The sequence below is a fragment of the Engystomops pustulosus genome, chromosome 4 (genome assembly GCF_040894005.1).
Source record: "Engystomops pustulosus chromosome 4, aEngPut4.maternal, whole genome shotgun sequence".
NCBI lineage: Eukaryota > Metazoa > Chordata > Amphibia > Anura > Leptodactylidae > Engystomops > Engystomops pustulosus.
The window spans coordinates 16,246,175-16,272,152 of NC_092414.1; the positions used below are offsets into that span (position 1 = coordinate 16,246,175).

General features: G+C 44.8%; 1 protein-coding gene and 1 long non-coding RNA gene across 4 annotated transcripts in view; one reads left to right on the plus strand and one right to left on the minus strand.

Annotated features, from left to right (window-relative positions):
- The window catches only part of LOC140126159 (uncharacterized), a 60,320-nt gene extending 46,688 nt beyond the window's left edge, over window positions 1-13,632 (plus strand). Inside the window, exon 3 of the long non-coding RNA XR_011854774.1 lies at window positions 13,291-13,632. This is a non-coding gene — a long non-coding RNA (uncharacterized lncRNA). The remainder of the gene's footprint in view (window positions 1-13,290) is intronic.
- FBLN1 (fibulin 1) overlaps window positions 1-17,117 on the minus strand; it is a 43,911-nt gene extending 26,794 nt beyond the window's left edge. For 2 of the 3 annotated variants that reach the window (XM_072145304.1, XM_072145305.1), the window contains exons 1-2: window positions 16,986-17,117; window positions 2,658-2,766 (exon numbers count right to left, since the gene is read on the minus strand). In XM_072145304.1, coding sequence (XP_072001405.1) covers window positions 2,658-2,766; window positions 16,986-17,043 — 167 coding nt within the window. In that variant the 5' untranslated portion in view covers window positions 17,044-17,117. The remainder of the gene's footprint in view (window positions 1-2,657; window positions 2,767-16,985) is intronic. The other variant, XM_072145306.1, reaches the window with a different exon arrangement.
- Between the last annotated feature and the right edge of the window lie 8,861 nt (window positions 17,118-25,978).

A 25,978-nucleotide genomic window follows, 5' to 3' on the forward strand; every position in this document is an offset into this window, starting at 1 on the left:
GAACAGCGCCACTTTGGTCCACAGGTAGCATGTGGTATTGCAGTTCAGTTCCATTAAAATGCACGGAAAACTGATTTTGAAAGAAGGCAGCCATGTTGAGGTGTTGTTAGGTACTGTCCTTAGAAATGTGTGTAATCATACCTTTGTGTAAGTTATTAGTAGCAGCTGGACTGTGAAAAATGGATATGTACTGACCCTGTGTCCTCACACTGCAGTGCATTGTGTGCTCTGCAGCCAGTGTTAGGTATTGTCCCTGAAAAGATGTGTAAGTATGACTCTTTGTATGTTTTTGTTAGTAGCAGCAGGACTGTGTAATATGGATTTATATTCCAGAGTTGTACTGTGGGTGTGTCCTCACACTGCTGTGCTCTTCAGCAGTATTAGTTATTGTCCCGAGTGTAATCATACATTTACATATGTTGTTCGTAGCAGCAGGACTGTGATCAGATACATGTATTTATATTTCAGGATTGTGCAGTGGAGCATGCCCTCACACTGCTGTGCCCTTAGCTCTCTGCATTAAACTTCAAAGCCCTTCCTTTCTGCTATAATTGCAGTAGTATTGCACCAGGTGCCTTCTGCAAATGGAAGGGGCTACAGAACAGTTCAGTCCTGGGTGCTAAGAGCACAACAGTGTGAGGACCTACCCCCCAGTGCACGTGGAAAAGCTGTAATCCTGGAATATAAATCCATATATCACAGTCCTGCTGCTACTGACAACATGCACTGATAGGTATTGTCCCTGGAGAGATGTGTAATCATATATATGTACATTGTTAGTAGCAGCAGGACTGTGATATATGGATTTATATTCTCGGATTGTGGTTTCTACAAGTGCACTGGGGGCAGGTCCTCACACTGCTGTGCTCTTAGTTCCTAGTACTGAACTGCTCCGTAGCCCCTCTCCCATGCAAAAGGTATCTGGTTCAATACAGCAGAAAGTAAATCAGAAGAGAGGGGCTTTGGAGTTTAATGTAGAGAGCTAAGTGCACAGCAGTGTGAGGACATGTTCCACTTCACAATCCTGGAAAACAAATTATATATATACATCGGGTCACAGTCATGCTGCTGCTAACAACATGCATAAAGATATGATTACACTAGGGAGGATACCTAACTCTGACCGCAGAGAGCACAGAGCACAACAGTGTGAGGACACGTCCACAGTACAACCCTGTAATATAAATCCATATTTCACAGTCCTGCTGCTACCAACAACATACACAGCGGCATGATTAAACATCTCCCTAAGGACAATACCTAACAGTGGCTGCGGAGAGCACAGAGAACAGCAGTGTGAGGACACACCCCCAGTGCACTTGAAGAAGGTGCAATCCTGGAATATAAATCCATATTTCACAGTCCGGCTGCTACCAACAACATACACAACGGCATGATTAAACATCTCCCTAAGGACAATACCTAACAGTGGCTGCGGAGAGCACAGAGAACAGCAGTGTGAGGACACACCCCCAGTGCACTTGAAGAAGGTGCAATCCTGGAATATAAATCCATATTTCATTACTGTCTGCTGCATATCCACTAGTGCAAGAGACCCCACGCTACATATCAGCTGTGGTGGGGGGGTCTATAGTTCGGATCCACCTCCCCATTATATATGGGGGGGGGTCATGGTGTTTATTATACATTGGGGTTCAGGAGCCTCACATTATGCCAATGCAGTGAGGAGCAGACGGATGTATCTGGAGATCAGATGCTCGGCCTCTGCAGCTACTGAGCGGCGCTCACATGTGGTGTCTCCCGGGACTGAACCTTCAAAGAAAAGAGGATTTCCTAATCCTCCGACTTCCTTATGTCTACAAGAAAAGCTTGTTGTTTAACTAAAGGCTTAGGAAGATTCCTTTAATGAAGCGCCAGGGAGCCCTGAGCCAACACTGGAAAGTGGTGCTATACATCCTCCTCCCCCCAGCCGTATGATATAGGGGGTTCGGAGGAGGATGAAGGCATCATGAAACACTCAGGTCCTACAAAATCAATGTACAGAAAGCAGTTGCTGGATCTTAATTTTTCCGGAAAGAGCGCCACCCTTTTGTGATGGCTGGTTATGGTATTGCAACCTATTCTAGTGGAAGAGATACAATACCAGACAAAGCCACAATAAACGAATGGCGCTCTTTCTGGAATAAAATGTCCAATTTCTTTCCATTCCTGGATAACCTGTATAAAGGGGATGTCTAAAAGTGCCTTAAAGGGGTATTCCACCCCAGGCCCTTCCATTAACCAGAGATATAGCTCTACAAAAGTGCTGTTGCTAATCATGGAAGACACAGTTTGTGTTATGACTTCTCCGTATGCAACAGGAATAGTACAGTCTCTCTTCAGCCGAAAATAGGAAAAAAAATATACACTTTATTGCAATGAATCTACCAGCGTTAAAATAAAACTTGTTTCTTTCATTAAAAGAAGGAATAAAACTAAACAGATTAGCTCTGTATGCAAATGATGAGTGAAGCGGCTCTACCTGCCTCTCCCACAGCAGGAAATCACAGCATTAATGCTAAAAATGCTTCAAACTGACAGATTTAGATTGGAAGACTTTTTCCTTTTGCTATATATTTTTTTCTTTTTTAGGCAAAGTGTGCCATAGCGTGCTGTGGACATCCCCTTTAAGATGAGTCAATAGCGGCTCCACTTACCTGCACTGCTTGGAGTCTGAGATAGAAGGGAGGCTGGTACAATCCTGATTCAGTGATGCCCACTCGTACCCACTGGTGCAGCAGACATCCGGCTTCACCTCAGCAGCAACTGCAAAAGATATATATCCACCGTGATGTATTTGCAGCAGTGACAGAAAGCGAGACTACAAACATCATATGTAAAGGGTCAATATGAGATATTAGGAAATTGGGATTCCAGTCTAACCTTGTATATCAAAGACACAGGGCCGGCGCTAGCACTGGGCATGCCAGGGCAAGTGCTTGGGCCCAGGGCTGCTGGGGGGGCCCACATTAGGCTGTACATAAAAAATCCATGGGGGTAAATGGTGCTGTATATAATGAATCCATAGGGAGTGATGGAGCTTTATAGAAAATAAATTGGGATGATAAACTAGGGAATATTTTAGGGAACAGGAGACTGATCTAGTTTTTTAACTGCAAAGGGGCCCACTGAGGCTCAGTCACCCAGGGGCCTACTGCAACCTGGAGCCGATCCGGCCCAGACCCCAAACACCCATCCCCTTTAAGATTTTGTAACACGATACCTGGCATTTATAAAGTTGTCTGGACTCCGATGACTGATTCGGACACTGGGAATTTACTTAACGAGCCATAAAAAGATCAGACGTCTGCGTTTCCCGGTGGAAAACAAAAAAAAAAAAGTTTCTGGGAAGGGACGAAAAAGCGTGGGACACGTGTGCTGCTAAAATTAAACTGAGGAGAGCTCATAAAGGACTGATGAATAGTCAGGGTTAATACAAACATGGCCGCCATCTGCCGACCGCCATATGGTGCACTGCCATAAACCTATACAGTGTATAAATAATACTGCTATACATTTCCTTCAGTCAAAATCCTAAAAAAGGGGCTGTACATTTTAGTGACCAATGTCTGAAAAGTGGGCGGGGTTGCACCACGTGTGGGCGTGGAAAGGCGCATTACTCCCATATCCGGTAAAGCCAACTAGTCATTTTATTCTCCCAGCTTTCCCAAAAATAGATGAATTTAAAAGATGAATTTAATTAGTTTCTAATTCATCGGGTCAGACAGATTTCCTAATAAGTCGGGTTTTATTGAATGTTTTTATTTCCCGAAGCTTTTCCATGTAGATGTGTGTACACACCGCGCTGCCAGCTGCCGCGGCGACTGTACGGGTGACTTGGCAGGAGAACCTCACACATCATCCATCAAGGTTAAAAGCTTGTCCTGAATTTAGAATGAAACCCAGTGATAAATCGTTGTTTTAAAAAAACAAATTACAGATTTTTTTAGAAAAAAAATCTGATTTTTAAAAGACAGGAGTGTACGATGTTATAGGGACAAGTCAGAGATAACATTGAGGGGTCTACAAGCGATTACAGAATGATGGGGATCTAGATACTGGTCTGAGGTTCACCAAATTCGAACATTGTTGGTCACCATGGTAGAGTCAAAATCTATCATCAGAAGTCCTCATACTTAACAATATGGGGAGAGGACCGTCACCAAGTGGCTTTAAATATTACACCTAATTAGGACTTGAAAATGATGTTGGTGACCACCAACACGCGATTACAGAATGATGGGGATCTAGATACTGGTCCTCGGACACTGACTTGACATTAAGTACATTGCCCCCTATATTATGGGGAGAGGGCCGTCACCAAGTGGCTTTAAATTATTACACCTAACTAGTACTTATAAATTATATTGGTGACCACCATGAGACATTGGGTTCTTTTTTGAAGTCCATGTGCACCACCATCTGCAAGGTGTCTTATATCTCATTGGTTATCCATGACTGGTTAAGGGTCGTGGACTACCAGGACCCTTCTACCAAGTGCGGGAGATTGGGTCACTTTTTCTTGACTCCACCTTTTTTTAGGGAACCTCATGGACATTTCAGGAGAGATTGAGTTATACCTTATGCAGGCCACTGATGTCTTCTTAGATGGAGGGACTTAGAAGAGGGACTTTGGGACCCATCAGATGTGGTTGCTACCTATGGTCTTGCTGTGGCACCATGTGAGGTCCAGTAGATCCTTCACCCAAAATTGACAAAAAAATCTAGACCCAAACAACAGTCTGTCTTCCATCCAGACACACGCAGTCATCCACGTCACTGCAAGCACTTTGAGCAATCATTAACAATACTCTACGATCAGCCAATTCCGAAGTCAACTCCACGTTGATGGAGCCTCAAGAATGGATTACGTGTTTAGGTTCACAGCCAATTGTCCTCATCTTACCAAATGATCTCATGTAAATCTAGAAACAAATCATGTAATTGGGATAAACAATGGTAGAGAGGAAACCAAGATGTCAGCCAACTGGTCAACGAGGCATTAACAAGGATATTTCTACGTCGACGTCTGATGCGTTCCAGCTTACAGCTGGATAATGGACTTGGTAAGAAGATATTTGGCACGTGGAGAAGTATGAAGTCAAGTGACCACCTTTTCACACAGGAGATATTTTGAAGAACCAAATATACAGACCAGGGAAATTTTTTCCACCAAGATTTATCGAGGTGGAAAGTGGACCTTCCATTATAATTCAATTACTTGTCAATTTTTTGGGGGAGGTCCTCAGTGCTGAAGATATTTGAGGCAAGGATGAGAATATAGAGGCAAGTTTATATCTATACTACTTATCGTAAATCCAAAGAATCAAGTCAACGTGTCAGCTCATAGACATAGGGGCTCATTTACTAATGATCGGATCGGTGATCGGATTTTGGCACAATCGCACCAGGGGTGGAGAGCCGTCGGACGATCCGACGGATTCGGACAAACCACGGGATTTAACTTAAAAATTGTGCCGCAAGCCAAGCTCTTGCATGTATCGGGAGGAATATGGTGAACTCCAGTGGACCTGATCGGGAAAGCGACACATTCAACAAGTCGGGCGCACGATGTAAGTGGACAATGCACTTTCGGGATCTCCTCCTGACTGGATGAATAAATGTGCCCCATAAAGTTTAGAGCTAAAGCAAAGTTCTAGATTTGACTATAGAATAGTTACATACCATTGATGGTACCCTTTCCTAAAATGGCCCTGAGATCCTGGAACAGAACGGAGGAATTAAAATGCCAAGGTATCTGGTGTCACATTTTGTCTTCTGGGTGGAAGGATACTTTAAACGTGAAGCCCTGGTTCTCTGTAGGCTTGCGAGGACCAAATATGCTCAAGCTGCATCCAGTGTTTTTGACTTCCTATTCCCATGAATAATATTGTAGTCAAGTGTCAGTCTGTAGAGCTGCAGATGACTATGGATAAGCATGAACCCTTGGTTTCTCGAAGGAAGTCCTTGGGTCCTGAAGGCTGGAGGGAAGAGTGAGGTGAGAAGAATCTGGGAAGAGGTCTACATTGCTCAATCACACTTTAGGTATTTTGCTTTGTATAATCAAGCAGCAAGTGTTTTTTTTGCATGGTTTATAATCGGCACTCCACTTTCTCTTGGGTTTGGAACATTCCTAAATGATGTCAACTTCTTAGCAGCCATGAGGTAGCATCTCCATGACTTCTAGCGTTGAAGGATTTGGCAACCGTAGACAACACTGGCAGCCATTGGACCTTGGCCAAACATATGCTGGTGATATTATCGAGTGAAGACTTGGTTGGATGTCCACAAGATTGGAGCTTGAGTTCCAAAGTGTTGAAAGGGTCAGGTTTACCCTCCAAGGCCTATTTTGCATGTCTAATTTAGAGGGGGAGTCGAAACGAGGAGTGACAAATTTGAGACTGTAGAAAGTGGACTAGGAGATGACTGACCTATCTTACAGGGATGTTACGCATGAGGTCAGAGAGAAGGTTGGTCGTGGAAGATTTGGACACTGGTGCCAGGGACTTGTTAAGCCTGAGGTGGTATAGATAAGTGGACCACCTTTGCCGCAGTAGTCTTTGGGTAATATCTGGTGTTCAGTTACAATCTAGATTGTAAGACATGTTTTGATATCTTCCACATTTCGTAAAATCCTTAAAGGGATTTACCACTGCTCCACTGATAACTGTGCTGATCACAAAGTCTCCTCCTGCTAGGACCCTCATGGATCACTTGTAATCCGTAAGAAAACCTGATAATAAGTATTCAGTTTCTCTGCAGCACCCCAACAGGTGAATTGAAGCATTACATGTTGTCATTTTAAAACAATGGGGGTCATTTACTAAGGGCCCGATTCGCGGTTTCCCGACGTGTTACCCAAATATTTCCGATTTGCGCCGATTTTCCCTGAATTGCCCTGGGATTTTGGCGCACGTGATCAGATTGTGGCGCATCGGTGCCGGCATGCACGCGACGTAAATCGGGCGGCGTGGCCGAACGAAAACCCGACGGATTCGGAAAAACCGCCGCATTTAAAAAACAAAAAGTGTCGCGGGACTTGCACTTACCTTCACCAGGTATAGGCCGGGGAACTTCAGCGCAGCAGCGCCACCTAGTGGACGTCGGAGGAACTACCTTAGTGAATCCCGTCCGGACCCGAATCCACGGCAGAGAACGCGCCGCTGGATCGCGAATGGACGGGGTAAGTAAATTCTCAAAAGCTGAGGTTCCGGATCAAATTACTCCATTTACCTGACTTTTTTTTGTGACCTGGCCAATACCGATTAATATGTTTTTTAACTTGAAAGGGCGCCCTTGTAGATTTTCAGATTCTTAGATGTAGCTGTGATAAAAACAGGTGTTCTAAGAAGTTTCTTTCCTTGTCATTTAACCCAACCCCCCTCCCCCCACCTCCGTCATCTAATCTGGAATAGTGACCGACGTTTTAGGACAAGTGGTTGTTTTGAAGTTCATGATCAAAGCGGTATGTCATGGAAATGTGTCCCATAACAATGGAGATAAGGAAGATGAAAGTAAGTACTCATGAGGGTTTGTTTGCATAAAGTTTTTTTTTGTTTGAAACCATTATTAAAGGGATTGTCTAGGAATTAATATTGATGGTCCTCCTTCAGATCTTAGGGGGTTCACCATTTTGTGTTGTGGCTGGACCTGGGACTGCAGTCACAGCTCCCATTATAGTAGCCACAGCTGTAGTTACATCTCCTGACCACTACACCGAGCGTGGAGCCATCTTCTTCTGTCTCCATTCTCTGTGTTTGTGTTGGACCAACAGCTGATCGGCAATGAAGACCAGGTGTCACCCCTTGAATGGATATAACTTGCCAATTCTGTGGCGTGGTCATCCATATTTATCTCTGGACAACCCCTTTAATAGAGGGGTTTCTTATTTAGCGGCACCATCTGTAGCAATGACCGTCAACAAAAAAATGTCTCTGTCTCTTGCAGAACTGTCATGTCCACAGTCAATTGATATAAAAAAAATCCATGTTATACTTCATTTTCCCTGTGGGGGCGCTGTAGGGAAACTCAACGTTTGTCAAGTCCCCTCACAGATCACTAAGAGTACTAAGCAGTGAAACATCTGGTGATCGTCTAATCATCTGGAGACCATTCTAATAAAGGGATGACCCTAAGCAGACAACCATTTAAAGGGCTATTATTAATTTAAAGGGAGTGTCTGCTTTAGAGAATCCCTACTTGTTAATTGGATCACTTGATGTCTACGTTGTGCGGGACCTTCTGACTCTTATCTCTTTTTTCTTGGTGACAATCCTTTAAACAACATTTTCCAAATCAATGCAAAGTCGCAGGAGGGTGAATAAAGTAACGTTGTAAAGTGGTAAGAGGGTTTATGAAGTAGTGACTGATCATATTCCCTGCAGTGCCCCCACAGGGGGAATGGAGCATTACACTGTGTCCATTCAATAGGTTGTTAGTAAAATAGAGAGCAAGAGATATTCTCTGTAGCCCCTCTAAGGACCCCGAAGAGTAGACCCCCAACAAATTTCTGTCATGGCTAGTTGCTAGGGGCGTCAATTTGCTGATTGGCTGTTCGGCTACTAATCCGGTAATATGTCCGGGTCAGTCGGCGGTACCCAACTATCGGGTCCGCTCATCTCTAGTTATCACATGTCTAGCTCAGGTCCACCATAGACGGGGAGTGAAGGCCACACCCCCATGATGTTCATGTGACTTAATAGAAACCACCCACATTTTCAAATTCAAAGCAATGTTGCAGGAAGGTGCAGAAATAATGTAAACAAAGTGGCAAGAGGGTTGAATAATCTGATGAATTATCATCTGTTTGGCAACATAGTCAGGACCCATTTGGATTACACGATGGATACTCTGAACTTTGGATATGGTGAGAGCTGATGTCAGGCGTCGGATCCGTATTATCTCATCGTATCAAGTTCTTGGAAGTCATAAGTGAAGATCTGGAATAATAATCTCACATCTGGCTGGATTACAATCCGTCCTTTATCCGGGAACCTTCATGACGGATCTAACATATCACAGCCGTCCTAGGATGGAGACTAGAGTCTAGGGAGACCAGGGGTCTTCTAGTAGAACAGGGATGGATCATACCAAGTTTGAAAGATGGAGGGGTTCATCTTAAAGGGGATTTCCATGTAATCTCGGTGCGCTGGTACTCTTCTGGACTTGTTATGTAGGAGTGTCGTCCTACGAGGCCAGTGATTGGCCGTAGTGGGACCTAAGTCACTACCAGCCAGAATCAGAAGACTGCTGGAACCCGGAGCTGGAGTAGGGTAAGTACATTTTCTGGGAAACCTCCTTTAAAGAACCTTGTCTAATCAGATGCTACTAATTTTCTGAAACATAACTGCAAACTTGATAAAGTGGGTGGTGCTCATTAAGCCCCACCCCCAAAGTAGGCAGGGTAAATGGGCAGTTAGGATCCAGCAGTTGGGAGGGGCTTATATATCTGTATTATACACCTCCAACCTCTCTATAGTGATAGTGGGAGGCTACCGGGCCATGATGGGAGTTGTAGTTTTATATAAGACGATAACAGTGGCCTTTCGGAATTCCTTTGGATGTTTTTCCGAGTCTCGCCCACATTCAGCAGGCGGTGAAATATTTTTTAAAACCCAAACCAGAAACAGTCGAATCCGTCCATAATATTATTCTCATCGGATCCTGCAGATAAGAGGCGCCTGCCTAAGAATTACATGTTTTTATGTAACCAGGATTTATGGGAATTCAATGGTGTCCTTCTAGTATGCAACAGCGCCACCCAAGACCACAGGCTGTGTGGGGTATTGCGGCTTTGTCAACTTTACTTTGAATGGACTTCAGTTTGACATGTTCCCTTTAGGTTACCAATCAGGAAGCTAATTGGTCGTACAAAGACTCCGCCCCTTCCCTCTGACAGTTCTTCCTGGCAATAAACCATAGAAGGATTGATCAGTCTTGTTTAGTCCGGCAGTGGAAGTGGGGGCCACTGTCACTGATTTGGGTTCCCGTGCCATGAAGGTCCCAGAGTATATGTCAGTGTGATGTCACCCGAGGATACTGTTCCGGGCCCAGGAGTTTTAGGCTGGACCCCTGGATGTGGAGTAAGTGTTATCCACAGGAGGGGGGGGGGCATGCTGGGAGTCTTTATATCGCTCCTAAACCTGCTGTCACCGACCTGCGCCAGCAACTAACTGCATCCAAGGACTTCTCCCTGCTGAGATTTTCCATTACTTTACCAAAAATGAATGTTTCAAGGAATCTGCTCACCAGCCCCTTCCAACCCTCCACACAGGAGGCATAACAATAACTGGACTTACTGTCTATCTGTCTCCTACAGCATCTACCCCTCTTCTACCTCTATCTCATATCTATCTATCTCCTATCTATCTATCTACCTATCTATCTCATATCTATCTATCTATCTATCTATCTATCTATCTCATATCTATCTATCTATCTATCTATCTATCTCATATCTATCTATCTATCTATCTATCTATCTCATATCTATCTATCTATCTATCTATCTATCTCATATCTATCTATCTATCTACCTCATATCTATCTATCTCATATTTATCTATCTATCTATCTATCTATCTCATATCTATCTCATATCTATCTATCTACCTCATATCTATCTATCTCATATCTATCTATCTCATATCTATCTATCTATCTATCTATCTCATATCTATCTATCTATCTATCTATCTCATATCTATCTATCTCATATCTATCTATCTATCTCATATCTATCTATCTCATATCTATCTATCTATCTCATATCTATCTATCTCATATCTATCTAACCAACATAGCTAAACATCTCCTATAAATCCATCTATCTGCTTTAAATTCACAGAAGCTTTATTGGCAGTACAAAATACAAGTTAACATTGCCAAAGCATTTACAAAATCTGGGATTGTGGGGAACGGGCTGATGGGGGACATGGAATGTGGGGGTTATCATAGTTCGTGGTATAACACGTCTCTCAGCCTACAGCAGGCAGTGACATATTGGGGCAAATTTAGTAAGGGTCCGCGGAGCGCATTTCCGTCGGCTTTCCTGACTATTTCCTTTTGCGCCGCATTTAACAGGGTTTGTGGCGCAAGTGATTGGATTTTGGCGCCAACTTTCGTGTGACACAAATCGGGAAGCTTGGCCGTCGGACAACCCAACTGATTTGGACTGAGAGCGGGATTTAAAATTCAAATTGTGTCGCAAGCCATGCACTTACCTGCACCAGGAAGAAGAAGGTGAACTCCGGCGGACCTCAGCGGGGGAGGGTCACATGCAGGATCTCGGGCGCACCATCTTGATGAATCGCATCAGACTTTATCTTCGTCGGACAACGCACCACGGGGATCGCGACAGGACCGAGTAAGTAAATGTGCTATGGCCATTGTGGTCTCCTCTCCCCCGGAAGGATGGATCTTCTCTCCCTCCTCCATGGTGCAGGAGTCCAGGAGGAGATCTGAGAGTCTCCTGAAGAGTGTCGCTCACTGCTGAGTATTTGGAGCAGTGTAGCAGGTAGTGGACCTCATCCTCGGTGCCTCCTGGTCCTGGCACTGTTGGCACAGTCTCCTCTCCCTGGGCACGTCTGTCTGTGCCGCCCTGGCCTCCATGGCAGGTTGTGGGCGCTCAGTCTGTAGCGGCTCAAGGTCTGACGGTCTCTGGGGTCCGGTAGTTTCTCCAGGTACGGGGCCGGTCTGTAGTCTCTCTGTAGACCCTGGTATTATCCATCTATTTATCTCCTACAGTATCTATCCAGCTCTCGATCTTTTATCTGTCTCCCATATATTTATCTGATGTGCCTTTTTTGGTTGTATTTTAGTGACTTTTTGGGCACATTGTGGAATTTGACAAAGAGCCAAAACGACAAAGACAAATGAGGTGCATAAAATAGACTCACAAAAGGCGCCAAAAAGAGCTCAGAGAAGGGCTAAATAATAGAAATGACCCCCATTATCTCTACTGCAACACATGTCATCCCTACTGAACATCGACATCTTCAAATATCACATGTGGAGGGAACCTATCACCAGCTTTTACCCCATTAAACTCCCAGCATCCTCAGGACAGGTATAAAATGACAGTTCTAGAATTCCGTCTTTCATGTTAAAACTCTTTAATTAACTAGGACAAAGAACCGCTTTGGGGGTTATTTATCATTAGGTGGCTCCTTAGGAGAGTTCTATTTCTATTTTTTAAAGTGGCTTTGGCCCTTTTAATATCTGTTCTTATGGTCTATTTTCTGCCTGGGATTAATTTTTTCAAAAAGTCCCAAAATAGTCTCAAAATGCATAAAGATTCTCAGTCTCAGATGAGTAGGGACTGGAGTAAGTTTGAGACTTTTTATGAGACTTTTTGCAAAAGTCTCAAGCCATGAATCTGGACTTGCATGGTGTAGCACTAGCAGTAGTTCTATGTTTAGGCCAGATTAATGAAGAGGTGTATATAGTCCTGGGAGACTTTTTAGAAGTGAAAAGTGTCAAAAACCCTCAATGTGACTACTTTGAGAATATTTAACACCTAAAAAACCCCAGGAAAACCAGTGATAAATAACCCCCTTCATGTGTGATTCTTATCTTTACAATGACACCAGAAGCCTGTTTCTAGGTGCTATAGATCCCAAGATAGGGATGTCTCCTCCAGCCACTAAAATTGAGTCATCTCCGGCAAAAAGTGACACTTTTCTGCTCATTCGCATATGACAAGGTGATTTTTTTATAGGTAAATTTAAAGTTTTGACAAAGGGATTGCTAGTAAGGACCATTCATTCCCTACCTGAGGGGTCTGGTAGTTTAGTGGTGTGAGAGGTGCTGACAGGTTCCCTTTAATAAAGCTAAATGCAACAGGCCCAACTGTATCCTATACAGACACAGCGCAGAGCAGAACAATAGAAATATGAGATACAGATGTGAACAAAGCCTTAATAATACATTAACTACTTCATGAGACACAGAAAACTTGATCCATGCAGCCCCCGGGGCCTTGTCTTCCTTGATCTGATGAGCGATGACAACCAAGGGGATAGAACAGTCATAAACGCTTTAGGAAACCACTGTATAATCACTACCCGAAGGCCTCGGTCCTCCCCAAATCTGCCCGACTTTGAAGATAAGTCAAGTTTCACTGTAACTTTTTGATCAAGTCTAGTAGTGCCAGAGGGACTTGAGAAATGTGACCCACCAAGCCGTGTGTTCCTCACTTTTCTTTACTTTTCCGTGATCTTTAAAGGGTCTTTGATGTGAGGACAGGATGTAAACAGACACTTAAACCTGCCTTTAATTTACCCCTTTTAGACAAACACCCTACTTCTACATTGATGGCCCTGGAGTCAGCAGGAGACCTTCATCACACGTTCCTCTGAACACCCAGTGACTAATTGTCATTAGATGGGATGGTGGACAGAAGATAACCATTTAGGAGAAGCAAATGCTTGAGAGGAAACCATAATTATATCTTTAGCCATACTTTTAGAAGAGTCGGTTTTGATGTCTTTAGGTAGTTAAGAAGATCATAGTAGAGGCCTTCAGAGATGACGTCTCGGTGTCTCCAAAAAGTGGACGAAATTGTGGTGGTTTATTGACCTGTTAAATAAATAGTCTTGTCCTCATGATGTTAGAGGACACGTGTTCCTTTTATTAGTAGTCTTGTGTTTACTGTGAAGGGTTGTCAGGTTGGTGGCAAAAGTGGTCATTTGGCCGACTTTGGTTTAGGTTCTCGGTCCATCAAAGTCAACCTAGTCTTCATAGAGAACTTACCAACGTTGAGGGTTGGTTGCACCTTTTCTAGTCATACAAAATCGAGGTGGTCATAGACTGGCCAATTTTCAGTTTGATCCAATGATTTGCGGGAGGGAGGGGGGGGGGGGTCGGGACCCGGAAACATGCGTGGTTTCTTGGTCCATCAAAGTCAACCTAGTCTTCATAGAGAACTTACCAACGTTGAGGGTTGGCTGCACCTTTTCTGGTCACACAAATTCAAGATGGTCATATAGAGCCCATTTTTCAGATTGACCCAATGATAAGGGAGGACCCCGGAAACCTACGTGGTGATGGATCTTCGGGTTGTTTTGAATTGTCCCTTCAAAAGTGGATATTATAGTCGATGGCTCAAATATCTGAATTGAGAGTGGAAAGTTCGGGACAGGTGAGGCCTCCTAAAAGATTGTGAACTTATTAGTTAATCTCCAACGCAACTATTAAGAACCTTTAACTAAAATTCCATGGCCACGTTTCAAATGTTGGAGAGAACATAGTCTCACTTTGCTTCTCCAAAGTGGAAGATCTCCTAGCCTAAGGCCTGTGGCTCCATGATAGGACTTTGAGGAGAATAAATTCAACCATTGCCTCCTAAGCAACGGTGGATTTCCACCATGCCTATTAAGAACCTTTGAGACTCCCAACTTAGAACCTAACTCTACATGAAGGATGTTGGAAAGAGTACAGTTCCACCTTGTCTCCTAAATGACCATAAACCCAATGGTGGAATCCCACGACATCTATGGTTGAGGCCTATGGCTATGTAGTGGGACACTGGTCAGTGCACGGTCCCACCCAGACATTAAACCCATGGGAAGGAACGTGAAGGATGTCCAGCACAACGTTCAAAGAGATCTACATCATCTCCTCCTCCTGGGAGAGGAGAGAATGTATTCATCTAAAAAGACTTGACCCACTTTCTCTCAAGTACCAACGACTCATAAGGTCAACCAATGTCCATAAGCTTTAAGGTCTTGTTGGTTCCTTTCGAAAAGGTCCATGTTTCAGATCTACAAACCATCAGTATCCATTGTCATTCCGTCCCATGATAACCAAAATACTTCCATAATGTCTAGAACATTTTCTCATTGTGCAGTTGAAGATCAGAACTCTGGGTGGGCACATGGACCTCCAAGTCCTTGAGGACCATCTTTGAGGTTGATCTAGAAGAATCCTCATTTATATTATACGTATTGGCCACAAGGCCGAATCTTATGGGCGTGTTGTTGGGCAACTGCAATAATGAGTTAGGGCAAGGTGGTATCTCACTCGAATGCCAAACTGGATCTCCGCATAGTCAAGAACATCTCTCAACTGCTTCATCTTTCCAGGAAGTACTGAATGTCCTCACCAACCTCAGACGTTAGAGAAGTTATCGCCTCTCGTTTCCCTGAGAACTATTTCCTCCAACCCAATCCTAGGGTTGGCTATGAACCAAGGCCGATCCCCAACAAGGCCGAGGTGAAGGAGCACCTTCCAGCCAAGTCAGATCTTCGAGTACTACACTTGATCTTAGTCATAAGGTAGATCATGAAACCTAGACGTGACAAGACCCAATAAATCATGGAGAACTTAGATGGAACTTGAAACCCTTGGGCCTCAATCTGTGACTTGGACTTCATCTACCATCTGCCATTATGCTCTTATTGAGGAGACCCCACAAGTTTATGGTGACTTATTCAAGGAAATGCATCATGGGAAAACCATATGCAAATTAGCTCCTTGAGAACATGTCAAGGATTCTTGACTAGCAGCAGGACCTATGATTATGGTGCCAACATGGTACACAAGATGCCCTGTACCCAAAGTCTCACCACCCTCTACTCTCTTGCGTATGAATGTACAATCCGGTGCCGATCTTATCGAAATAGAGTGGGACGGAAGCCATAACACACAAACTCAGGTCTTGCATAGGACTGCAACGTCTCTGTCCAATAACACACCCATCTCTGCTACATCCGGATGTGTCAAAAACCACAGAAAAAGAGGTCACAACACATGGGGCAGAGTATGCCGCTATATCCAATCTATGTACAATCACATCTGCCCAATTACATTTATGCAAGCAAATCTGTACAATCACATCTGTCCAATTACATCTGTGCAGTCGCATCTGTACAACTTACAGGCACTTCAAGTTATATTCACAAATATCAATAATACTACAACTAACAGAATACTCTGCTTCACCTGTACAATCAAATCAGCCCAATTATATCTGTGCAATCACATCTGAACAAATAACAGACATTTCAAGCTTATATTCATGTATACCATGATACTACTCCTAATAGGGAATACTCTGCTTCATCTGTACAATCACATTTGCCCAATTACATCTTTGCAATTTACAAGCTTTTCAAGCTTATATTCATATATACCATGAATAATACTATTAAGGAATACTCAGCTTCATTTGTACAATCAAATCTGCCCAATTACAACTCTACAATTTCATCTGTGTAATCACATCTGTACAATTTACAACCATTTCAATCTTTTATATATATATATATATATATATATATATATATATATATATATATATATCATGAATAATAATACCAAGGAATACTCTGCTTCAACTGTACAATACAATCTGCCCAATTACAACCATACAATTTCATCTGAGCAATCACATCTGTACAATTTACAACCATTTCAAGCTTATATTCATATATATCATGAATAATAATACCAAGGAATACTCTGCTTCATCTGTGCAATCAAATCTGCCCAATTACAACCATACAATTTCATCTGTGCTATCGCATCTGTGCAATTTGCAATTATTTCAAGCTTATATTCAGGTATACCATGAGTTATACTACAAAGGAATACTTGAGGCAATGCATAATACATAGTATTCAGATTGCAAGCTCTTGGGGACAACTATTTGCCTATAACAATCAATGATAGAGGTTTCTAGGTAGCAGCTAATACTGTTTAGATTGCAAGCTCCTGGGGACAGTGATGTTCAGTTTATGACAATACAGAAATATTTTCATGAAAAAACAGAAAACTTTTGCAAACCCAATTTAAGGAAAATGTGACGAATGGAAGAAAAGTTGAGGATTTCCCTCCAGACAATGAAGACCTCTCGCTGCTGTTTACTTACTAACTCCAAGGATTTGTCCCAAATCCACAATCAGTAAAATTCCCAATTCAGGGGACAAGTGCAGGATCCTTCCAAAATCTTGCCCCGGGGGTTAGTTTTACCCTCCTGGACTCACCTCTGTTAAGGAGAAAGGGGAGAAGACTCAGTAGCAGCATCGTTTCTGGAAGACTCATTCTGAAATCCAGGGAATGAGACCTGGGATTGGGATCAGGCTGAGCTAAGGGAGCGTAGGAGGGGAAAGGAGGAGGCAGGGACAATGAGGAAGCAGCAGGAGGGGTGCGGGGAGGGGGGCAGGCAATGCCAAAACCTCTGCAAATAGACACCTGGGCATCAATGGGTTACGCGGTCCTGAGAGTCTGGGGACACTATTCAAAAAGTTTATGCAAATCTTACACATATCAGAAGATTTGCATCAGTTTTCCAATAGGGGCTTAACAAAAATCTCCAAGAAGTGCATTATGGTCAGGGAGGTTAACAGCACATGTAGGAATATTGGGCTTTGTAGGAACCAGTCCTCACTCATCTAGATACAGTGTGAAATAAAATGATACTATCTATCTCATATCTATCTATCTATCTATCTATATCATATCTATCTATCTATCTCATATCTATCTCATATCTATCTATCTATTTATTTCATATCTATCTATCTATCTATCTATCTATCTCATATCTATCTATCTATCTATCTATCTATCTATCTATCTCATATCTATCTATCTCATATCTATCTATCTATTTATTTCATATCTATCTATCTATCTATCTATCTATCTCATATCTATCTATCTATCTATCTATCTATCTCATATCTATCTATCTCATATCTATCTATCTTTCTATATCCTCTGCTACTTCTATCTAATAACTATATATCTATCCTTTACCACTATCGTATATCTCTCTATCATCTATCTCTTACCTGTACATCTGTCCTCTAGTACTTCTATCAATCTATATCTTATCTATCTGTCTTATAACAATGTGGGGATGTATCATGGACCACGTATGACCCAAACCCCAACACCTTGTAAGCTCTTGTGTCACCCCCTCATCCTCATAGACTGTAAGCTCTTGTGTCACCCCCTCATCCTCATAGACTGTAAGCTCTTGTGTCACTCCATCATTCTCATAGACTGTAAGCTCTTGTGTCACCCCTCATCCTCATAGACTGTAAGTTCTCGTGTCACCCCTCATCCTCATAGACTGTAAGTTCTTGTGTCACCTCCTGATCCTCATAGACTGTAAGCTCTTGTGTCACCCCCTCATCCTCATAGACTGTAAGCTCTTGTGTCACCCCCTCATCCTCATAGACTGTAAGCTCTCGTGTCACCTCCTCATCCTCATAGACTGTAAGCTCTTGGGCCCCCCCATCATCCTCATAGACTGTAAGCTCTTGTGTCACCCCTCATCCTCATAGACTGTAAGCTCTTGTGTCACCCCCTCATCCTCATAGACTGTAAGCTCTCGTGTCACCCCCTCATCCTCATAGACTGTAAGCTCTTGTGTCACCCCCTCCATCCTCATAGACTGTAAGCTCTTGTGTCACCCCCTCATCCTCATAGACTGTAAGCTCTTGTGTCACCCCCTCATCCTCATAGACTGTAAGCTCTTGTGTCACTCCCTCATCCTCATAGACTGTAAGCTCTTGTGTCACCCCCTCATCCTCATAGACTGTAAGCTCTTGTGTCACCCCCTCATGCTCATAGACTATAAGCTCTTGTGTCACCCCCTCATCCTCACAGACTGTAAGCTCTTGTGTCTCCCCCTCATGCTCATAGACTGTAAGCTCTTGTGCCACCCCTCATCCTCATAAACTGTAAGCTCTTGTGTCCCCCCCTCATCCTCAAAGACTGTAAGCTCTTGTGTCACCCCCTCATCCTAATAGACTGTGTAAGCTCTTGTGTCTCCCCCTCATCCTCATAGACTGTAAGCTCTTGTGTCACCCCCTCATCCTCATAGACTGTAAGCTCTTGTGTCACCCCCTCATCCTCATAGACTGTAAGCTCTTGTGTCACCCCCTCATCCTCATAGACTGTAAGCTCTTGTGTCACCCCCTCATCCTCATAGACTGTAAGCTCTTGTGTCACCCCCTCATCCTCATAGACTGTAAGCTCTTGTGTCACCCCCTCATCCTCAAAGACTGTAAGCTCTTGTGTCACCCCCTCATCCTCATAGACTGTAAGCTCTTGTGTCACCCCCTCATCCTCATAGACTGTAAGCTCTTGTGTCACCCCCTCATCCTCATAGACTGTAAGCTCTTGTGTCACCCCCTCATCCTCATAGACTGTAAGCTCTCGTGTCACCTCCTCATCCTCATAGACTGTAAGCTCTTGGGCCCCCCCATCATCCTCATAGACTGTAAGCTCTTGTGTCACCCCTCATCCTCATAGACTGTAAGCTCTTGTGTCACCCCCTCATCCTCATAGACTGTAAGCTCTCGTGTCACCCCCTCATCCTCATAGACTGTAAGCTCTTGTGTCACCCCCTCCATCCTCATAGACTGTAAGCTCTTGTGTCACCCCCTCATCCTCATAGACTGTAAGCTCTTGTGTCACCCCCTCATCCTCATAGACTGTAAGCTCTTGTGTCACTCCCTCATCCTCATAGACTGTAAGCTCTTGTGTCACCCCCTCATCCTCATAGACTGTAAGCTCTTGTGTCACCCCCTCATGCTCATAGACTATAAGCTCTTGTGTCACCCCCTCATCCTCACAGACTGTAAGCTCTTGTGTCTCCCCCTCATGCTCATAGACTATAAGCTCTTGTGTCACCCCCTCATCCTCATAAACTGTAAGCTCTTGTGTCTCCCCCTCATCCTCATAGACTGTAAGCTCTTGTGTCACCCCTCATCCTCATAAACTGTAAGCTCTTGTGTCCCCCCCTCATCCTCATAGACTGTAAGCTCTTGTGTCACCCCCTCATCCTAATAGACTGTGTAAGCTCTTGTGTCTCCCCCTCATCCTCATAGACTGTAAGCTCTTGTGTCACCCCCTCATCCTCATAGACTGTAAGCTCTTGTGTCACCCCCTCATCCTCATAGACTGTAAGCTCTTGTGTCACCCCCTCATCCTCATAGACTGTAAGCTCTTGTGTCACCCCCTCATCCTCATAAACTGTAAGCTCTTGTGTCACCCCCTCATCCTCATAGACTGTAAGCTCTTGTGTCACCCCCTCATAGACTGTGAGCTCTTGTGTCCCCCCCTGATCCTCATAGACTATAAGCTCTTGTGTCCCCCCCTAATCCTCATAGACTGTAAGCTCTTGTGTCACCCCTCATCCTCATAGACTGTAAGCTCTTGTGTCACCCCTCATCCTCATAGACTGTAAGCTCTTGTGTCACCCCCTCATCCTCATAGACTGTAAGCTCTTGTGTCACCCCCTCATCCTCATGGACTGTAAGCTCTTGTGTCACTCCCTCATCCTCATAGACTGTAAGCTCTTGTGTCACCCCCTCATCCTCATAGACTGTAAGCTCTTGTGTCACCCCCTCATGCTCATAGACTGTAAGCTCTTGTGTCACCCCCTCATCCTCATAGACTGTAAGCTCTTGTGTCTCCCCCTCATGCTCATAGACTGTAAGCTCTTGTGTCTCCCCCTCATGCTCATAGACTGTAAGCTCTTGTGTCACCCCCTCATCCTCATAGACTGTAAGCTCTTGTGTCTCCCCCTCATCCTCATAGACTGTAAGCTCTTGTGTCACCCCCTCATCCTCATAAACTAAGCTCTTGTGTCCCCCCCCCCTCATCCTCATAGACTGTAAGCTCTTGTGTCACCCCCTCATCCTAATAGACTGTAAGCTCTTGTGTCTCCCCCTCATCCTCATAGACTGTAAGCTCTTGTGTCACCCCCTCCATCCTCATAGACTGTAAGCTCTTGTGTCACCCCCTCCATCCTCATAGACTGTAAGCTCTTGTGTCACCCCCTCCATCCTCATAGACTGTAAGCTCTTGTGTCACCCCCTCCATCCTCATAGACTGTAAGCTCTTGTGTCACCCCCTCCATCCTCATAGACTGTAAGCTCTTGTGTCACCCCCTCCATCCTCATAGACTGTAAGCTCTTGTGTCACCCCCTCATCCTCATAGACTGTAAGCTCTGGTGTCACCCCCTCATCCTCATAGACTGTAAGCTCTTGTGTCACCCCCTCATCCTCATAGACTGTAAGCTCTTGTGTCACCCCCTCATCCTCATAGACTGTAAGCTCTTGTGTCTCCCCCTCATCCTCATAGACTGTAAGCTCTTGTGTCTCCCCCTCATCCTCATAGACTGTAAGCTCTTGTGTCACCCCCTCATCCTCATAGACTGTAAGCTCTTGTTTCACCCCCTCATCCTCATAAACTGTAAGCTCTTGTGTCCCCCCTCATCCTCATAGACTGTAAGCTCTTGTGTCACCCATCATCCTCATAGACTATAAGCTCTTGTGTTACCCCCTCATCCTCATAGACTGTAAGCTCTTGTGTCACCCCCTCATCCTCATAGACTGTAAGCCCTTGTGTCACCCCCTCATCCTCATAGACTGTAAGCTCTTGTGTCACCCCCTCATCCTCATAGACTGTAAGCTCTTGTGTCACCCCCTCATCCTCATAGACTGTAAGCTCTTGTGTCACCCCCTCATCCTCATAGACTGTAAGCTCTTAAGTCACCCCCTCATAGACTGTGAGCTCTTGTGTCCCCCCCTCATCCTCATAGACTGTAAGCTCTTGTGTCCCCCCCTAATCCTCATAGACTGTAAGCTCTTGTGTCACCCCCTCATCCTCATAGACTGTAAGCTCTTGTGTCACCCCCTCATAGACTGTGAGCTCTTGTGTCCCCCCCTCATCCTCATAGACTGTAAGCTCTTGTGTCCCCCCCTCATCCTCATGGACTGTAAGCTCTTGTGTCTCCCCCTCATCCTCATAGACTGTAAGCTCTTGTGTCTCCCCCTCATCCTCATAGACTGTAAGCTCTTGTGTCACCCCCTCATCCTCATAGACTGTAAGCTCTTGTGTCACCCCCTCATGCTCATAGACTATAAGCTCTTGTGTCCCCCCCCCCTCATCCTCATAGACTGTAAGCTCTTGTGTCTCCCCCTCATCCTCATAGACTGTAAGCTCTTGTGTCTCCCCCTCATCCTCATAGACTGTAAGCTCTTGTGTCACCCCCTCCATCCTCATAGACTGTAAGCTCTTGTGTCACCCCCTCCATCCTCATAGACTGTAAGCTCTTGTGTCACCCCCTCATCCTCATAGACTGTAAGCTCTGGTGTCACCCCCTTATCCTCATAGACTGTAAGCTCTTGTGTCACCCCCTCATCCTCATAGACTGTAAGCTCTTGTGTCACCCCCTCATCCTCATAGACTGTAAGCTCTTGTGTCTCCCCCTCATCCTCATAGACTGTAAGCTCTTGTGTCCCCCCTCATCCTCATAGACTGTAGCTCTTGTGTTACCCCCTCATCCTCATAGACTGTAAGCTCTTGTGTCACCCCCTCATCCTCATGGACTGTAAGCTCTTGTGTCATCTCATCCTCGAGATGTTGCCCATATTTTCACCGTTATGAACATATCATGGACACCGAATTCAAGACATACCATCCTATGGTAAGATCGTGGCTGGCCTTCTGGACATTAGCCCCAGTTATTTGTTATGGGTGGTAGGACCTCCTTCCATGGGACCTACAATGGTAAGGTAAAAGGAGGTGAGATGGGACAAAGAAGACCAAGTCCTCCTGTCTGGTCAGAGTTGAGGCTCCAGAAGAAGGAACCACTCACAACACCTACGGGGCCCCTGTTACTTCTAAGTATGTCCTTGGACTCGATGGCCTCAGGAAAGGAATCGTCTCGTGATCTCCCCACCCCATTTCCTGGGATCTTCTGTTTGTATCTCCATATGAGGCAGCTACCTCTTCATCATCCTTGGAGTTATCTATGGTTTAGGTCAAATGGAGAGGGTACTCTCAAGACGATGACATGCTCGAGATGTTGGCCATATTTTCACTGTTAGGAACATATCTTGGACACCAAATTCAAGGTGTACCATCCTATGGTAAGATCGTGGCTGGCCTTCTGGAAGTTGGTCCAAGTTATTTGTTATGGGTGGTAGGACCTCCTTCCATGGGACCTACAATGGTAAGGTAAAAGGAGGTGAGATGGGACAAAGAAGACCAAGTCCTCCTGTCTGGTCAGAGTTGCAGCTCCAGAAGAGGGAACCACTCACAACACCTACGGGGCCCCTGTTACTTCTAAGTATGTCCTTGGACTCGATGGCCTCAGGAAAGGAATCGTCTTGTGATCCCCCCTCCCCACCCCATTTCCTGGGATCTTCTGTTTGTATCTCCATAGGAGGCAGCTACCTCTTCATCGTCGCTGAACCTGAAAGGAGGAACACGCATGGCTTCTGTATTAGGACTGAATGTGCAAATAGTCTCCTGGCTTCAGAGCAAGACTTAATTCACTCAAGCTGTTTCCGTGTGGAGTGTGTGACTTCAGCTTTTGCCCTCAGTTGAAAGACTGGAATTTACTACCCTGTGCCCTGAACTGAATCAGATGTAGGGAGTTTTATGGCCTTCTCAATTTTTGGGGGCTAGAACTATGGCTGACCATAGACGTAGCAATAACTATAGTAGGCGATAATCATCTCCTCTACATGAAACCTCGACGGTACCTCATGTTGATGCAATAAAATTCGAAGAAGCTTTATTGGCAAGAACAATACAGATTAGCATTGCTAAATCATTTACAGTAAAGAGGGGGGGGATTATAGATGTCCGTGGTGCGTCACATGTATCTGGCTAGTCATTGGGGGGGACACCTGAGAGAGTACTAGGCTAGTCATTGGAGAGGCACCTGAGAGAGTACTAGGCTAGTCATTGGAGGGGCACCTGAGAGAGTACTAGGCTAGTCATTGGAGGGGCACCTGAGAGAGTACTATGCTAGTCATTGGGGGGACACCTGAGAGAGTACTAGGCTAGTCATTGGAGGGGCACCTGAGAGGGTACTATGCTAGTCATTGGGGGGACACCTGAGAGGGTACTGTGCTAGTCATTGGAGGGGCACCTGAGAGGGTACTATGCTAGTCATTGGGGGGACACCTCAGAGAGTACTAGGCTAGTCATTGGGGGGACACCTGAGAGAGTACTAGGCTAGTCATTGGGGGGACACCTGAGATGGTACTAGGCTAGTCATTTGGGGGGGCACCGAAGAGAGTAGTAGGATAGTCATTGGGGGGACACCTGAGAGAGTACTAGGCTAGTCATTGGAGGGGCACCTGAGAGAGTACTAGGGTAGACACTAAGTACGCACCTGAGAGACTACTAGGGTAGTTATTGGAGGGCACCTGAGAGACTACTAGGCTAGTCATTGGAGGGGCACCTGAGAGAGTACTAGGGTAGACACTAAGTACGCACCTGAGAGACTACTAGGCTTGTCATTGGAGGGCACCTGAGAGACTACTAGGCTAGTCATTGGAGGGCACCTGAGAGACTACTAGGCTAGTCATTGGAGGGCACCTGAGAGACTACTAGGCTAGTCATTGGAGGGCCCCTGAGAGACTACTAGGCTTGTCATTGAAGGGCACCTGAGAGGATACTAGGTTAGTCATTTGCCGAGCACCTGGGATAATAATAGGTTAGTCATTGAGATTGCATTGCGGTTTAGTCATTGGATGGTACCTGGGAGAATACTAGGTTAGTCATTGGGGAGTACCCGAGTGAGTACTAGGTCAGTCATTGGGGGGCAAATGAGTAAGTACTTGGTTAGTCATTGGGTGGGCACCTGAGAGTGTTCTAGGTGTTTCCTTGAGGGGGTACCTGAAAAAGTACTAGGCATTCGGGGAGCTCCTGAAAGAATACTAGGTTAGTCATTGGGTGGGTACCTGGAAGAATACTAGGTCAGTTATTGGGGAGTACCTGAGAGAGTACTAAGTTAGTAATTGGGGGGGGGGCAAACGAGAGAGTACTAGGTCATTTGTTGGGGGGGCAAATGAGCGAGCACTAGGTTAGTCATTGGGTGGGCCCCTGAAAGAGCATTAGGTAAGTCATTGGGGAAGGGGGGCCTGAGAGAGTGATAGGTCAGTCATTGGGGGGCACCTAAGAGAGTAACAGGTTAGCCATAGAGGGGGTAATGATGGCAATCACATTCAACGTCTGGTGCACTTAAAGCAGAAAAAAAACTAATGTATCCAAGTTCAGAGTATGACAAAGTTTAGGCCATAGAAATTCGATTTTGGTATGTAAAAAGGATTAATGTGTATTGGGTGATGCCTAACGAAAAGATGGATTAGGTTGTTGAACATCTCTGATGCTTTTGTTCCTAGAAGAGATTAGATGCCATAGGAACATACTTTTAGATGATGACCTTGGTTGAGAAGAATTTTTTTGGAACCTGCCATGTCCTCTTCTTGATAAACCAAACATACACACCCCATTTATTTGTGACACAGGCACGTAGCATGGTTGAACCACTAAACCATGCCAAACGGGTGTGACACGGCCGGGCACCCAACTGTTTCAAAAAGTGGAATTTCCCAGGCAGGTTGGGGGCAGGACTTGAATTTACCCAATTGACCAACTTAAATGTTGCCAATTAGGACCATACTAACCAGATCAAGGTCTTTATTCTCTCCAGTTCCTCCTTGCTATCCCATCATAATGATTATTTCACTGTGATTGGTCCACATCTTTGCCCAAGCAACTGGACCAACCAGTAGAAGATTTTACAAATAATCCAAAGTGCTCCACATCGCTTGCCCCACATGTTGCTCCTCAGAAAAAGCCAGGCTGGAGAGAGTTAATGGCTCAGTCCCAAAATGAATCAGCAGTGCTAAAAGGTATGGAGGGAGACGAGTCATCTGCAAGCGATTAGCCAACGGATTCACTCAAAGTTGTGTAGAGAGGATGTTAACTCTTTGCAAACCCCGTAGTGATGGCATAGATCGTTGAGTTGGAGAAGATGATGAACGCAGGAGAAGACTCTTCCTAGAGGCATTAAAAAAATGGTGTCTCATGAAGGCAGCACGTGGTAGCACACAATCTCTAATGAAGCCTATGGGTTCCTTGGGCCCTTCCAGATAAAATTACCCTAGGAAATAGTGGCTTCCAAAATTGTTTGTCTTATGCTGGACCTCTGGT